Source organism: Bubalus kerabau, chromosome 20 (genome assembly GCF_029407905.1).
Source record: "Bubalus kerabau isolate K-KA32 ecotype Philippines breed swamp buffalo chromosome 20, PCC_UOA_SB_1v2, whole genome shotgun sequence".
Lineage (NCBI taxonomy): Eukaryota > Metazoa > Chordata > Mammalia > Artiodactyla > Bovidae > Bubalus > Bubalus kerabau.
This window is the reverse complement of record NC_073643.1, coordinates 4,561,656-4,575,624: the sequence shown is the minus strand read 5'-3', so window position 1 is coordinate 4,575,624 and position 13,969 is coordinate 4,561,656. Positions and strand designations below refer to the sequence as shown.

Genomic DNA, 13,969 nt, shown 5'->3' with positions numbered 1-13,969 from the left:
ACCTTCATAAGTAACTTCAAAAATAAGTGCTCATATTCACGCCTTTAAAAACATTTGTTCTTACATAACTCTAGCTCCTCTTAAAGACCATCCTATTATTACATGGGCTTCCCTTGTGACTTAGTGGTAAAAAAAAACTTGCCCGCCAATGCAAGAGATGCAGATTCAGTCTCTGGATCAGGAAGATCCCCTAGAGAATGAAATGGCAACCCACTTCAGTATTGTTGACTGGAAAATCCCATGGACATAGGACTCTGGCAGGCTACAGTCCATGGGGTCACAAAGAGTTGGACATGACTTAGCAACTAAACAACAACAACAATTACATATGTATAAATTATATATATATATCAATTAATATATGTGCATATCAATTAACATACATGTATTTTTAAACAATATTTCACATTTGATCCCTAGAAAAACTCTCAGTAACAAAAGGTACATATTTGAGAGACTTCCACATCTGGAAAGATATTAAGTATATTGGTTTGCTAAGGCTGCCATAGAAAATTATCACAGACTGGGTAGCTTACAAACAGAAATTTATTCTCCCACAGTCTTAAAGGCCAGAAGTCGCAGATCAAGGTATCAGCTGGGCTGGTTTTCCTGGAGGCCTCTCCCGGGGTTGCAGATGCTGTCTTCTCAAGGGCTGTGCTCTGCACACGGCCCTGGTTGTCTACTGTGTGCTCGAAGCTTCTCTTCTTACAAGAACACCAGTCAGACTGGATGAGGGCCTCTTTTAACTTAACCACCTCTTTAAAGGCTCTCATTCCAAATACAGTCTCATTCTGAGGTTAGAGATTTAACACACGACCTTTAGGGGGAACCACAGTTCGGTCTGTAACAGGAAGTGATAGAGCAGGAGCGCGCGTCAAGGTGTTGCCTTGAAGACTTCTTGTGTGTGTTCTGTGTTGTGTGTTAGATGAGCCTATCACAGTTTCCCTAGGAAAGCAAACATCTAACATTTTTCATGGCGAATCGCTGAATACAAATGAAAACAAGGTGATGGAAGAAAAGGAAGATTTGAAAAGAGAAGGGGCAAAACTCTTGAAAGAAATTTTAAAATTTTCAATAAAGACTGAACTAGAAGAACATAAGAACTGGTAACTCCTTCAGAAAAATAACATATGGAAAGGGAAAATACATAAATTTAAAAGATGAAAACTCGTGAAGAAAAAGTAATACCAAAGCTCACCAGAGAAGATTCACCATCAGTACTACAGGGATCCAAACATGCAATCAAAGCAACGAAACTGAATAAACTAGTTATAATTTAAGAAAAACGTCATCGAGATGAAAAGACTTGAAACTGCATACTGTAAATGCCCACTGCATACTAGAGAAATCAACCCAGAATGGGAAACACGGAGCTATAAAATAGTGAATGTACAAAAATCAGAAGAAAAAAGATCTTTTAAGCATGTAGGCAATAATTAAAGAATGTAAATTTTTTTCAAGATAGGCCACAATGGGCCATAAAACAAGATTCAGTGAAACAGACTACAAGAGATTTAAATTAGAACTCAATAACAATATTTTTTAAATCCCGTATTTGGTCATTTAAAAACACAATTCTAATACCTCATTTCAAAGAAAAAAATCACAAACTGAATAGTAATAAAACAAAACATATTAAAATTTGTGGGATATAAGTAAAGCAGTGCTTAAAGAGAAATTTATAGCTTTAATTGCCCATATCTGGAAGAAAAAAGATATGAATCAGTTATCTCAGTCTCCAATTTAAGAAACTAGACAAAGAAGAATTAAACCCAAATAAGTCAGGGAAAGAATAACAATGAGATCAGAAAACAATAAATAAGTTAGACAACAACAGAGAAGTTGATTGTTTGAAAAGTTTTGAAAGTTAATAAACTTAGCAAGACTATACCTCAAAAGTTTATTAGAAAACACCAACAAAAATCTTACCTTGGCCAATTCTTTAATTTTACCAAAACCAGGCTTCCAAGAGGCAGCTGTGAATAGACGATCTTATACCCACTTTGATGAAGCTGAGACTCTTCAGGAAAGTCTTCTTCAGAAACAGAGCACTTATTGTACTTTGAGTCAGTGTTCATGAAGCAGTACCATGGTTCATTGTGATTGACTTTGGCTTTATCCTCATTTGATAACAGTCTCCATTTCAAACAACTTTCATTCTCACATTGAACCCACACTTTGTTTATATACATGTTGTTTTCCACTGAGGAATCCATTGCCATATTACAACATTCTATTATCTTACTATCAAATTTTCCTTTTTCCGTAAGTGCATTGAACCTAGAAAATAAGAGGAAAATAACAGAATAAAGATTTCAGGGGATAAGGAGAGAAAGCTCAGGCCAAAATCCGAGAAGTGGCTCTTTTATACCTTGTTTGCGCACCTCTTCTCTGTAAACGTTGAACATGTCGTGTTTCCACCCACCCAGAGACAAAGGAAGAAAACAGAAGCCTCAGTCATTCTGGTCATAAAATGCTCCCAAATTAAAAATAAGGAAAGTATGATGGAGCAGAAAAGGGGTACAGGTTAACTATAATATCTATTCCACTACTCCTTAGTATGCATCTAATAGATACCCAGTACTTTTGCCGTTGTTGTTGTTTAGCCACTAAGTTGTGTCTGACTCTTTGCAACCCCATGGACTGTAGCCCGCCATACTCCTCTGCCCATGGGATTTCCCAGGCAAGAATGCTAGAGTGGGTTGCTATTTCCTTTTCCAGGGGATCTTCCTGACCTAGGGATTGAACCTGCATCTCCTGTGTCGCAGGCAGATTCTTTACTGCTAAGCCACCGTAATAAGAGGTAAATCTTACCCAGTCCGGATTCTGGGCCAGATACTATTCAATGCACACCACTCATATAGCCTTCCCGACAACCTCAGTGTGACCATTTTTAGAGAGAAAATGAAAGCCAAGGAAAATCAAGTTATTTGTTCAAGGTCCCACAGCTAGTACATGATATAGTTGGGATTTAAAGTCAGGCAGTTCCCTAATTCTGCAATCTTATCCACTAGGTAGTATTGCCTCTTGGGTATATGGTGTATACAGTGTAGAATTAATCCCTTTCTTTTTCTAATTCTGAAGAAAACCAAAGGTAGCAAAATATTTCACCATATGAAAATGTGAAATTTTTTAAAAATTAAAGGAATATTTTGCTTATGTAGTTTTGCCTTTTATTATTAATTCAAGTGATTTTATTCACTATTAATTCAAGACATTAGAATTATATAAGTCCCTAACTGCCAGCTTTAATAATAAGTTATGTGTATATTAAAATAATTAATAATTAATACAGGTAAAATATAAGTAAAACTAATTATTAGTAACTTACTTTGAAATACAAACCTATTTTTAGAAAAAGACTTGCATATACTATATTGATAAATTAGTAGACCACTACTGGGGCTTCCTAGGTGGCTCAGCGGTAAACAATCTGCTGCCAGTGCAGGAGACAAAAGAGATGCAAGAGACAGAGAATGGATCCTTGGGTTGGGAAGATCCCCTAGAGTAGGAAATGGTAACCCACTCCAGTATTCTTGCTTGGAAAATTCCATGGACAGAGGAGCCTGGCAGGCTACAGTCTACGGGGTCGCAAAGAGTCTGACACGACTGAGCACACATACGTTGAACATCACTATCCAAGAACGGATAGTCAGTCTATCACTATCCACTATCACTATCCACTATCCAACATCACTAACCAAGTTCAGTGGTTCAGTCATGTCAGACTCTTTGCGACCCCCATGGACTGCAGCATTGCCAGGCTTCCCTGTCCATCACCAACTCCCAGAGCTTGCAAAACTCATGTCTATTGAGTTGGTGATGCCATCCAACCATCTCATCCTCTGTTGTCCCTTCCTCCTCCTGCCTTCAGTCTTTCCCACCATCACGGTCTTTTCCAGTGAGTCAGTTCTTCCCATCAGGTGGCCAAAGTATTGGAGTTTCAGGTTCAGCATCAGTCTTTTCAATGAATATTCAGGACTGATTTCCTTTAGGACAGACTGGTTTGATCTCCTTTCAGTCCAAGGGACTCTCAAGAGTCTTCTCCAGTATTCAAAAGCATCAATTCTTTGGCACTCAGCTTTCTTTATAGTCCAACTCTCACATCCATACATGACTTCTGGAAAAACCATAGCTTTGACTAGATGGATCTTTATCGACAAAGTATGTCTCTGCTTTTTAATATGCTATCTAAGTTGGTCATAACTTTCCTTCCAAGGAGTAAGCATCTTTTAATTTCATGGCTGCAATCACCATCTACAGTGATTTTGGAGCCCAGAAAAATAAAGTCAGCCACTGTTTCCCCATCTATTTGCCATGAAGTGATGACTGGATGCCATGATCTTAGTTTTCTGAATGTTGAGTTTTAAGCCAGATTTTTTCACTCTCCTCTTTCACCTTTAATTAATAGCTGTACTTTATTCTTTCCTTCCTTCTACTTTCTTTGGGCATTCTTTGTTGAACTTCTTTCTCTTTTTGAGTTGATGCTTCATTTTATGTCTTTTTTAAACTTTATTAATTTTATTATATTTTGGTAAGTACTCTTAGTATGAGATCTACCCTTTTAATAATTTTAAAGTGCATTTAAAGAGTACTGCTGACTATGGTAGAATGTTGTATAGCAGATCTCTATCATTTACTCATCTTTCTTACTTAAAACTTTATGCCTGCTAATTTAGAACTCCCTACTTCACCATTTTCCTCACCCATGGAAATCATTCCACTGTTTGATTATATGAATTTGATTATTTTAGATATCACATATAAGTGGAATCACACAGTATTTGTCTTTCTGTGACTGGCTTATTTCACTCAGCATAATGTCCCCCAGGTTAATCCATGTTGTTGCATATTGCAAAACATTCTCCTCATTTAAGGCTGAAGAGCATTCCATTGTATGTTTTCTTTATTTGTCCGTCAATTAACATTTAGGTTGTTTCCATATCTTGGCTACTGTAAATAGTACTGCTATAAACATGGGAGTACTAATATGTCTTGGAAATACTGATTTCAGTTATCATAGATAAATACCCAGAACTGGGGTAGCTGAATCATATAGTAGTTCTATTTTTAAGTTTTTGAGGAGACCTCCATATTGTTTTCCATAGCATCAGCAGCATTTTGTATTCCCACCTACAAGTTTCCAGTGTATTCACATCCTCATCAATCTCTATTATCTTTTGACTTTTTGATAACAGCCATCCTAACAGGTGTGAAATGATAACTAATTGTGATTTTGATTTGCATTTCCCTGATGATTAGTGATGTGAAGGATCTTTTCATATACCCAATGGCCATATAGCTTCTTTAGAAAAATGGCCCATTTTAAGATTTAAACGTTTTTATTGTGTCAGTTGTATGAGTTCCTTATATATTTTGGATATTAATCCCTTTTAAAAATGTTTACAAATATTTTCTTCCATTCTGTAGGCTACTTTTCATTTAACTAATTGTCTCTCTTGCTACAAAGAAACAGTTTAATTTAATGTAGTCCTTCCTGCTTTTGGAGAAGGCAATGGCACCCCATTCCAGTACTCTTGCCTGGAAAATCCCATGGACGGAGGAGCCTGGTAGGCTGCGGTCCATGAGGTCATAAGAGTTGGACACGACTGAATGACTTCACTTTCACTTTTCACTTTCATGCATTGGAGAAGGAAATGACAACCCACTCCAGTGTTCTCGCCTGGAGAATCCTAGGGACAGAGGAGCCTGGTAGGAGGCCGTCTATGGGATAGCACAGAGTCGGACACGACTGAAGTGACTTAGCATCAGCAGCAGCTGTCCTGCTTTATTTTTACTTTTGTTGCCTATGCTTTTGGTGTCAGATCCAAAGAATCATTGATAAAATCAATCTCAAGAAACTTTTCCTATAAGTTTCCTTCTAGGAGTTTTACAGTTTGGTTTTACATTTGTCTTTAATCCAAAAATAAATTTCAAGTTTATTTTTGTGTACAGTTGAAGTTAAGGATCCAATTTCATTCTTTTGCATACGAACATCCAGTTTTCCAAGACAATTTAATGAAGGGACTATCTTTTCCCCATTCAGTACCTTTGTTTAAAACTGGCTGACCTCTATATACCTGGGTTTATTTCTGGGCTATGTATTCTGTTCCGCTGATCTGTGTCTGTTTTTAATGCTGATACTATACCCCTTTGATTACGACAATTTTGTAAAATAGTTTGAAACCAGGAAGTAGAATGCCTCCAACTTTTCTCTTCTTGTTCAAGACTGCTTAGCTATTTGGACTTTTATGGTTACATACAAATTTTAGCATTTTTTCTATTTCTGTGAAAATGCCGCTGGAATTTTGATAGGGATTGAACTGAATCTATAGATTACTTTGGGTTGTATGGACATTTTAACAATATAAATTCTTCTAATCTATGAATATGGATATCTTTCCACTCATTTTTGCCTTCTGTTTCTTTCATCTATGTTTTAGTTTTCAGTTTATAGATCTTTCACCTTTTTGATTAACTTTCAGTTCAGTTCAGTTCAGTCACTCAGTTGTGTCCAACTCTTTGTGACCCCATGAATCGCAGCACGCCAGTCCTCCCTGTCCATCACCAACTCCTGGAGTTCACCCAAACTCATGTCCATCAAGCCAGTGATGCCATCCAGCCATCTCATCCTCTGTCGTCCCCTTCTCCTCCTGCCTCAAATCCCTCCCAGCATCAGAGTCTTTTCCAATGAGTCAACTCTTTGTATGAGGTGGCCAAAATATTGGAGTTTCAGCTTTAGCATCATTCCTTCCAAAGAACACCCAGGACTGGTCTCCTTTAGGATGGACTGGTTGGATCTCCTTGCAGTCCAAGGGACTCTCAAGAGTCTTCTCCAACACCACAGTTCAGAAGCATCAATTCTGCAGTGCTCAGCTTTCTTCACAGTCCAACTCGCACATCCATACATGACCACTGGAAAAACCATAGCCTTGACTAGATGGACCTTTGTTTGCAAAGTAATGTCTCTGCTTTTGAATATGCAATCTAGGTCGGTCATAACTTTCCTTCCAAGGAGTAAGCGTCTTTTAATTTCATGGCTGCAATCACCATCTGCAGTGATTTTGGAGCCCCAAAAAATAGTCTGACACTGTTTCCCCCATTTTTTGGACACAACTGTAAATTAGATTATTTTCATTTCTTTTTCAGCTACTTTGTTGTCAGTGTATAGAAATGCAACTCATTTCTGTTGGTTGGTTTTGTATCTTACAACTTTCTTGAGTTCATTTATTAGTTTTAACAATTTTTTTGGTGGAGTCCTCAGGGTTTTCTATATATGAGATCATGTATTCTACAAACAGAGAAAATTTTACTTCTTCCTTTCAGATATGGACACTTTATATTTCTCTTTCTTGCCTGCCTGTCCTGGCTAGAAACTCTAGTACCATGTTGAATAACAGTGGTGTGAGTGGGCACCCTGGTCTTGTTGCTGATCTTAGATGAAAGCTTCAAGTTTTTCACTAGTGAGCATGATGTTACCTGTGAGCTTGTTACATATGGTCATCATTTTATTGAAATATAATCCTTCTACATCCAATCTGTCAAGAGTTCTCATCATCAAGAGATACTAACTTTTGTCAAATGCTTTCTCTCCATCTACTGAGATGACAATATGATTACCTTTCCCTTCACTGCAGTGTATCATGTTTATTCATTTGAAAGTGTTAAACCATCCATGCATCTTACGAATAAATTCTACTTGCTCCTGGTGTATGATCCTTTTTATGTGCTCAATTGTTTGCTAGAAAATTGAGAAATTTTCTACATATGTTCATTGGGTATACTAGTCTGATGTTCTCTTTTCTAGTGGTGTTCTTTTATGATGTTGGTATCAAGTTAATGCTGGCTTTGTAAAATGTATTTGGAGTTGTTCTCTTCAATTTTTTGAAAGAGGCTGAGAAGGAATTCCCACTAATTACTCTTAAATTTTTGATAGAACTTACCAATAAAGTCATCTGGTTCTGAACTTTTCTTTGTTGGGAGAATTTTAGATTACTGATTCAATCACCTTACTTGTTGTTATCTGTTCAAATCTATTTCATTCTGATTCAGTCTTGGTAGGTTATATGCTTCTAGGAATTTATCCATTCTTCTAAATTATTCAATTTGTTAGCATCTAATTGTTTGTCGTAGTCTCTTAGGATCCTTTGTGTTTCTGTGGCTCAGCTATAAAGTCTCTTTCAATTATGAGTCTTCTTTTCTTTCCTGCTAGTCTAGCTAAAGTTTTGTGTCTTTTATCACAAAACCAACTCTTACTTTCACTGATCTTTTTCTATTATTTTTTTAATCTTTCATTTATTTTTGCTTTGATTTCTGTTATTTCCTCCTTCAACTAAATTTAGGCTTAGTAGCTCTTCTTTTTTCTAGTTCCTTCTATGTAAAGTTAGTTTGCATGAGGTCTTTCTTCTTATGTAAACATTTATCATTATAAACTTCCCTCTTAGAATTGCTTTTGCAATATCCCGTAATTTCAGTAAGTTGTATTTCATTTTCATTTGTCTCATGACATTTTCAGGTTTCTGATTTCTTCTTTGACCAACTGGTTTTTCAGGAGCATGTTGTTTAATCTCTATGTATTTGTCAATTTTCCAGTTTTTATCCTGTTATTGATTTCTAGTTTCACACCATTATGGTCAGAAAGGATGCCTGATAGTATTGCAATATGATATATCCTGAAAAATGCTCCATGTACATTTGAGAAGAATGTCCATTCTGCTGCTGTTAGAATGTTCTGTATATATCTGTGGAATCCTCATCTAAAGCGTAATTTAAGTCCAAAGTTTTCTTACTGATTTTTTGTCTGGATGATCTATTCATTGTTCAAAGTCAGGTAATGAAATCCCCTATTATTGTTGTTGTTCAAAAGCATTAATTCCTCAGCACTTAGCCTTCCTTATGGTCCAGCTCTCACATCCATACAAGACTACTGGAAAAACCACAGCTTTGGCTATATGGACCTTTATAAGCAAAGTGATATCTCTGCTTTAATACACTGTCTAGGTTTGTCACAGCTGTTATTTCAAGGAGCATGCATCTTTTAATTTCAATTTTAATTATTGTTGTACTATTTCTCTCTTCAGATATTTGCTTTATATATTTAGATGCTCCAATACTGGGTGCATAAATATTTTCAGTTATTATATTCTCTTGATGAATTGACCTCTTTATCATTGTATAGCAACCCTGATGCTTTTTACATTTTTTTTTTACTTCTGTTTTATATAAAAGAATAGCTATTTCTGGGTCTCTTTTGGTTTTCATTTGTGTGGAGTATCTTTTTCCTTCCCTTCACTTTCAGTCTATGATTAGAGAATTAGTCCATTTACATCTGGAGTAATTTTTAACAGGTAAAAGCTTATTATTGCCCCTTTGTTAATTTTTTTCTAAGTGTTTTATAGATCTTTCTCTTCTTTCTCTCATCTTTTATGATTTGATGGTTTTCTGTAGTTGTATACTCCGATTCCTTTTGCATTATCTTATGCATATCTAACAAAGGGTTGCTTTGAGGCTTGCCTAAAACATCCTACAATTATAATAGTTCATTTTAAGCTGATAACTTCAATAACATACAAAAGCTCCTCATGTTTACTCTCTGTCCCCACATTTTATGTTCTGTTGTCACAATTTACAACTTTCCATATTATGTGTCCAATAAAAATTATTTAAGTGTCCAACTCTTTGCTACCCCATGGAGTATACGGTCGATTGAATTCTCCAGGCCAGAATACTGGAGTGAAAGCTGTTCCCTTCTCCAGGGGATCTTCCCAACCCAGGGATTGAACCCAGATCTCCTGCATTGCAGGAGGATTCTTTACCAGCTGAGCCACCAGGGAAGCCCAAGAATACTGGAGTGGGTAGCCTATCCCTTTCTCCAGGGGATCTACCCAACCCAGGAATTGAACCAGGATCTCTTTCATTGCAGGCAGATTGTTTACCACCTGAGCTATTACGGAAGCCCCAGAATTACTGTAGCTACAGAGATTTTCAATACTTTTGTCTTTTTACCTTTATACTAAACCTATATGTGATTTACATAATGCCATCATATATTATTTTTAATACTTTATATTTACCTGTATCAGTGAGTTTTATACTTTTATGTTTTCATATTCCTAATTAGTATCCTTTCATTTGAGCTTAAAGAATTCCTTTAGCATTTCTTGTAAGGCAGGTTTAGTGGTGATGAATTCCTTGACCTTTTAACAATATCTCTATTTCTCCACCAATTCTGAAGAACAACTTTGCCAGAAACACTATTCTTGATTGGCAGTTTTCTTTCTTTCATAAGTTCTTTTAGAACTTTCAATATATTATTCCACTCCCTCTCCTCACTTTTTTCTGTTCTTTTTGCTCCTCTGACTGTATGATTTCCAGTGAACTATCTTCAAGCTCATTGATCCTTTCTTCTGTTTGATCTTCTGCCTTCTCTCGTCTCACCTCAGTTTCCACATGTCCATTTAGGATCTCACAGAACTACTACTAACTATGTGCCCCATTAGCTCCCAGATGCAGATTAATTAGAACCATTAGGCAGCAGCTGAAAAAGTATATAGTCAAATCCCTTCTAGGGAAAACTGAGACTTGTGCTTTTGCCTGCTCTCTCTGTGATAAGCCTGGCAGGACATGCTTACAGATCTGTTAGAAATTGCTTACTTGTTTTCCATGGTGAAAGGGGACTGTCAATGTGAAGCCCTTTTGGTTCTCTAAGCTAGGTGATTTGGGAGCCAGTTCCTTGAGTGGCAGTCATAAAAGTTAGGGTGCTAGATGCACAGACAAGCTCCTTCCAGAAAGAAGCTGGACACTCACTTTTATAACTGGAGAGAGGGAAAGGAAACTGCTCACAAGCCCTTTCAGACTCCTGGAAGAGGACAATCAGCTTCCAGATGCAAGCTGGTTAGAAGCCCAATTCTTGGGCAGCAACTAGAAAAGTATGCAGTTAAATTCCTTCCATAGAGAAATTGGCAATTTTGTGTTTTATTCTGGTCCATCTGTGTTGAGTCCAAGGGTACAGCCAAGGTTAAGTGTTTGCACTTCTGTTTAAAACCATAACATGGTCCTGGTGGATGCACAAATGCTGATTCCCATTGGCTCTCAGAGCTAGGTGATCTAGGGGCTAGTCTCTTGAGTAGCAACCATAAAAGTTGAGGAACTAGCTGTGTGGTCCAAACCATCTGTTTCTCAGGGAGAAACTGCTGGGTTCCTCCGTGGTTAAACTAAAGGTTTATGGCATGAATGTATCTTAGCTTTTCCTACTCATTTCAGTGTGGTTATTTCCTCAGTCACCTCAATGTGTAGGAGGAACTAAACTAGTTTCTATATTTCTCTCCAAAGGAACTGATCTGTGTGGAGCTGCTCATTCAGTGCATCTGTGGGAGGAAGAAAAGTCTGATGCCTTGTATTTACTCTGCTGTCTTGGTGACGTCCTTTGTATTTTGCTTTCTTTACTTCTAATGAGCTCCAGGAAAGTTTAAACAGTAATAGTAATATCTCTAACTTGTTGTAACAGAGTGCAGTGACCTCAGTCCTTAGCACAGCAGCCACTGCTGTGCATCTTTACCTCGCACCCTGTTACCAGGCAATGTGTCCTGTTCACCTATTAGTCAGTGCCTCAGTGGGCCCCACCCATTCAACAACTGTCAGTGAGCGACTGTTAGGGGTCCTGCTCAGCCACTGAAGAGTGCAGCAGTGGGCCCTGTCCACAAGCAACCAACTGTTAAAACAATGAGTTAGTGAGGGGATTTAGACAACAGAGGTGGGGGTGGGCGGGTTGCGAGGTGGAGAGTGAGGTAAGAGGCAGATGCAGGCCTTCTCCTGGAGGCCCTCCAGCTCACCTAGCCTTGGGCCAGCAGGTGAGGTGGAATGCCCAGGGAATAGACGGAGGACTACATCCTGCAGGGCTCCAGCGACCTCACTAAGGCCCTCCACTAGCCTTGTCCCAGTCCTTGAGGCAGCAGGGAATCGCTCTCCCTTTCCTGTTTCTGTGACTTACTGCCTGGGTCGCACTCTCTGAGACCTGGTCTGCCCCATTTGGGTGACCTGAGAAGACTGAAGACCAGCTGAGTTGGGCACCTGGCTCCCTCAGCAATGACAGCTCGGCAGGATGTGGGAATCTGGCCCTAAAGGAGCAGCCAACTGCAATCCACCTTCTCAAAGACAGGATTGGGACCTTGGAGGGTTAAAGTTGTGCCTTAAGACCCTGCCCTTTTTTGTCAGGACCGAGAATAAAAGTTGTGCGGTAGAGAATCACAAGAATACCATTACCTGACTGTTACCTCACCATGACCTGACCTCAACAGCAAAGGATTTGACACCAAAAAGTTTGCAACAACTAACCATGCCCCTCCCTCACCTTTTGCTTTTAAAGGGGTTTGCTGAAAGTTTTCAGTAACTTTGGGGTTCTTAGGCCATAAGCCACCCATCTCTTTGTATAGATCTGTAATAAATCTTTCTCTGTTCTAAACTCTTAACGTTTTAGTATTGATGGGCCTCACTGTGTATCGGGCACACGGACTTGCGATTTGGTAACAGTAGGAGGAGATAACACTGGTCACTGGGTAAAGGGCTACCAACCCCAAGTTCAAATATGAAGAGAGACGAGGAAGACTCGTAAGTCTAAAGCAGGTATTGGGACAACTAAGCTGAGGGTAAGGAGTTGGGGAACAGGTCTACAAACAGTGAAATAATCCATTACAAGTTCATTCAAGAACCTTCTATTTATTATTTAATAAGAAAAATAGGATTTCTTAGTATTTAATATCAAATTGACACTAGAACCCTCACTCAGACCATATAAAAGCAGGTCATATGTTCTAAATGGGATGTGAGGCCTCCTGCTGGAAAGATGGGAGGTACCACATGTAGAGTATCAGGTGCCCTTCAGTTATCCATTTACTTTTACCATACTGCCATTATTTTTAACTAGCTAAACAGATCTACAGGCTATATTATCTAGATTATTCCTCACAAAGTGAAGTCACTTTAAAATATTCCTACAAAGAAAGAGCATATTGAAGAGAATACTAATAACAAATAATGAAAGTTAAGATGTATAAAAGAAAGCAGAACATGATATTAGTATCTGTCACTCAATTGCCTAGGATTCTGTCCATCCTAGAACCACTGGAGAAAGCACTCTAAGTTCACTGCACTGCATCAGTGGAAAGCTTAGGAAAATCCATTATGATAGCCTATTATAAAATGTTAAGGGGATTAAAAGATTACTTTTAAATGGTAGATAAAGTTTTCAGATTTTCTTAGGAAGTCAGTGGATAATACTGAGAAGATAAATTAATACCAAGAAAATGTCATTATTATTTAAGTAGTGATACTCATTTTCAATTGTGTCAAACTTAAACCTCTTGGTATTTTAGATTTGATAGTTTATCCAGGCTAATAGAATGTATAATATAGGTTATGAAATACTTACTCTTTTCAAACCAGATTCTCATTATTTCTATTACCTTTTCTCCAGCATTTGGTTGGTTTTAAAAATTATTGCCACATCACTTATATTTAACTAATTAAAACATATATACAGATTATATTATCCAGAATTTTCCTCACAAAGTGAAGCCACTTTAAAATATTTCTACAGGGCTTTCCTAGTGGTCCAGTGGTTGAGAATCACCTTGCAATGCAGGGGACACCAGTTTGGGAAGATGCCACATGCTGCGGGGCAACTGAGTCCTTGGGCCACAACTACTAAGCCTGCACTCTGGAACCTGCAAGCTGCAACAGCTTAGTCCGCACATAGCAACTACTGAAGCCCCTGTGCCCTACAGCCCATGCTCTGCAACAATAGAAGCCACTGCGATGAGGCCTGCACAAAGCAACTAGAGGGTAGCCCCCACTCTCTGAAACTACAGAAAGCCCACGCGAAGCAATGAAGACCCAGCTCAGCCAAAAGTAAAGAAATAAATGAATATTAAAATATGTTTCTACAAAGAAACAGCATATTGAAGAGAATAGT

General features: G+C 38.1%; 1 protein-coding gene across 6 annotated transcripts in view; it reads right to left on the bottom strand.

Annotated features, from left to right (window-relative positions):
* Positions 1–13,969, bottom strand: part of ZCWPW2 (zinc finger CW-type and PWWP domain containing 2) — a 138,015-nt gene that overhangs the window by 76,220 nt on the left and 47,826 nt on the right. For all 6 annotated transcript variants that reach the window (XM_055557726.1, XM_055557730.1, XM_055557729.1 and 3 more), the window contains exon 2: positions 1,930–2,280. In XM_055557726.1, coding sequence (XP_055413701.1) covers positions 1,930–2,222 — 293 coding nt within the window. In that variant the 5' untranslated portion in view covers positions 2,223–2,280. The remainder of the gene's footprint in view (positions 1–1,929; positions 2,281–13,969) is intronic.